The 2,835-nt window shown below is 73.3% G+C and overlaps 2 protein-coding genes across 2 annotated transcripts in view; both read left to right on the top strand.

The window, feature by feature from the left end:
- The window catches only part of LOC121340505 (kinesin-like protein KIF1C), a gene marked incomplete at its 3' end in the record, with an annotated part of 10,754 nt that extends 9,380 nt beyond the window's left edge, over positions 1 to 1,374 (top strand). The window contains 2 exon segments of the mRNA XM_041413310.1: positions 1 to 152; positions 155 to 1,374. Of these exon segments, the coding sequence (XP_041269244.1) occupies positions 1 to 152; positions 155 to 1,374 (1,372 nt within the window).
- Positions 1,375 to 2,050: 676 nt separating this feature from the next.
- Positions 2,051 to 2,615, top strand: LOC121340504 (kinesin-like protein KIF1C). Its single transcript, XM_041413309.1, has one exon. It carries the CDS (start codon positions 2,091 to 2,093, stop codon positions 2,415 to 2,417), a length of 327 nt encoding a protein of 108 aa, XP_041269243.1. The 5' UTR covers positions 2,051 to 2,090; the 3' UTR covers positions 2,418 to 2,615.
- Positions 2,616 to 2,835: the final 220 nt, after the last annotated feature.

Below are 2,835 nucleotides of genomic sequence, written 5' to 3'. Positions count from 1 at the left end.
GCCCGCCGTGCGCTCGGTGCTGCGCCGGGCCGGGCTGGCGCTGCCGGGCAAGCGCCGGGAGCCGCTGCGCGTCTACCAGATCCCGCAGCGCCGCCGCGGCTCCCCTCCGCCATCACCATCACCACCATCATCATCATCCTCGTGGGTGACCATGCCGTGCGCTCGGTGCTGCGCCGGGCCGGGCTGGCGCTGCCGGGCAAGCGCCGGGAGCCGCTGCGCGTCTACCAGATCCCGCAGCGCCGCCGCGGCTCCCCTCCGCCATCACCACCACCGCCACCATCATCATCATCCTCGTGGGTGACCATGGCCGACCTGAAGGCGCAGGCCGTGCGGGAGCTGAGCCTGGAGCTGGCGCTGCGGGAGCGGCGGCCGGCGCGGCGCGAGCTGGAGGCGCTGAGCCTGGCGCGGCTGCGGGAGCTGTGCCGCCGGCACGGCAAGCGCCAGCCCGGCGAGCGCGACGGCTGGAGAGCCGTGGCCGGAGACGTGTGGGACGCCGTGGGAGGCGGCGAGGAGGACGAGGCCGGAGGAGGAGGAGGAGGAGGAGGAGGAAGCGCGGCGGAGCGGGCCAGCGAGGTGGAGGGGCTGCGGCTGCACCTGGAGCGGCTGGCGGGGATCCTGCGCGAGGTGAAGCGGCAGAACAGCGCCAAGGACGAGCAGATCCGCGCCCTGCGCGACCGCGTGGGGCAGATGGAGCGCGTCGTCCCGCTGCCGCCGGTGAGCGCGGCCCGGGGTGGCTGGGGGGCACCGGGGGCCGGGGGGCACCGAGGGCACAGAGAGCCCCGGAGAGCCCAGAGAACCCCAGGGAACCCCAGAGAACCCCAGAGAACCCCAGAGAGTTCCAAAGAACCCCAGAGAACAGGGTCTGCCTGCCCCAGAGAGAGCCAGAGAGCCCCAAAGAACCCCAGGGAGCCCCAAAGAGCCCCTGAGAACCCCAAAGAACCCCAAAGAGCCCCAGAGAACCCCAGAGAACCCCAAAGAGCGGGGTCTGCCTGCCCCAGAGAGAGCCAGAGAGAACCAGAGGGCCCAGAGAACCCCAAAGAACCCCAAAGAGCAGGGTCTGCCTGCCCCAGAGAGAGCCAGAGAGAACCAGAGGGCCCAGAGAACCCCAAAGAACCCCAAAGAGCAGGGTCTGCCTGCCCCAGAGAGCCAGAGAGCCCCAGAGAGCCCCGGAGAGCCCAGAGAGCCCAAAGAACCCCAAAGAACCCCAGGGAACCCCGAAGAGCCCAAAGAACCCCAAAAAGCGGGGTCTGCCTTCCCCAGAGAACCCCAGAGAGCCCCAAAGAACAGGGTCTGCATGGCCCCAGAGAGCCCCACCCTGGGCTCTCCCTGCCCGCAGCCCCCCAGAGAGCCCCACCCTGGGCTCTCCCTGCCCGCAGCCCCCCAGAGAGCCCCACCCTGGGGTCAGCCTGCCCGCAGCCCCCCAGAGAGCCCCACCCTGGGCTCTCCCTGCCCGCAGCCCCCCAGAGAGCCCCACCCTGGGCTCTCCCTGCCCGCAGCCCCCCAGAGAGCCCCACCCTGGGCTCTCCCTGCCCGCAGCCCCCCAGAGAGCCCCACCCTGGGCTCTCCCTGCCCGCAGCCCCCCAGAGAGCCCCACCCTGGGCTCTCCCTGCCCGCAGCCCCCCAGAGAGCCCCACCCTGGGCTCTCCCTGCCCGCAGCCCCCCAGAGAGCCCCACCCTGGGCTCTCCCTGCCCGCAGCCCCCCAGAGAGCCCCACCCTGGGCTCTCCCTGCCCGCAGCCCCCCAGAGAGCCCCACCCTGGGCTCTCCCTGCCCGCAGCCCCCCAGAGAGCCCCACCCTGGGCTCTCCCTGCCCGCAGCCCCCCAGAGAGCCCCACCCTGGGCTCTCCCTGCCCGCAGCCCCCCAGAGAGCCCCACCCTGGGCTCTCCCTGCCCGCAGCCCCCCAGAGAGCCCCACCCTGGGCTCTCCCTGCCCGCAGCCCCCCAGAGAGCCCCACCCTGGGCTCTCCCTGCCCGCAGCCCCCCAGAGAGCCCCACCCTGGGCTCTCCCTGCCCGCAGCCCCCCAGAGAGCCCCACCCTGGGCTCTCCCTGCCCGCAGCCCGCTGGCGGCGGCGGCGCGGCTGTGCCGGCTGATGGAGCAGGACCCCGCGTTCCGCCGGGGGCGGCTGCGCTGGCTGCGCCAGGAGCAGGCGCGGCTGCAGCCCCTGCAGCCCCCCCGGCGCCCCCCGCGCTCCCACCCGGCCCCCCAGGACGGCAAGCTGCGCTTCCCCTTCAAGAGCAACCCCCAGCACCGCCTGGCTTGGGGCGGCGGGGGGGACGCCCCCCAAACCGAGCGCAGCCCCCCGCCGCCGCCCCCCGCCCGGAGGGGGTCTCTGGATGGGGGGTCGCCGCCGCCCCCTCCCCGTGTCCGCCGCCAGCGCTCGGCCCCCGACCTCAAGGCGCGGGGCCCCGTCCCGTAGCGCTGCGGGGTTCTGCGGACGCCCCCTCCCCTAAATGGACAATCACGCCCCCCACCCACCATCGGGGGTCTCCCCGCCCGGGGGGCCCCCAGCTGCTGTCACACTGCCCGTCCCCCCCGCGTGTGTGTGTGTGTGTGTCTGTGGGCCCCTTCTTACGGGGGAGGCCCTAATTAATTAATGGCGATGCCGCTAATTAAACACAAGAGTCTCATTTGTGCGCCCCCCCCCCATTCTGGCGCCTCCTCGCTGCTGGCCCCGCCCACTCCAGCCTGGCAGCTCCAGGCCACGCCCATTGGGGCGGGGCTCAGCTCCGGCTCTTTCCATTGATGGGCGTGGCGTTAAAGAAAGCCCCGCCCTCCCACGCAGGCAGAGCGGCGCTGGAACAGAGTCCCGCCCCCTTTGGGGCGTGTCGCCGCCT

The sequence above is a fragment of the Onychostruthus taczanowskii genome, unplaced genomic scaffold (assembly GCF_017590055.1).
Source record: "Onychostruthus taczanowskii isolate IOZ18803 unplaced genomic scaffold, ASM1759005v1 scaffold401, whole genome shotgun sequence".
Taxonomy (NCBI): Eukaryota; Metazoa; Chordata; class Aves; order Passeriformes; family Passeridae; genus Onychostruthus; species Onychostruthus taczanowskii.
The sequence above is the reverse complement of the archived record's forward strand: the minus strand, read 5'-3'. Positions and strand labels throughout refer to the sequence as shown.

Excerpts from the sequence above, each read along its gene's own strand:
- LOC121340504 (XM_041413309.1), top strand. The coding sequence starts at position 2,091 with ATGGAGCAGGACCCCGCGTTCCGCCGGGGGCGGCTGCGCTGGCTGCGC.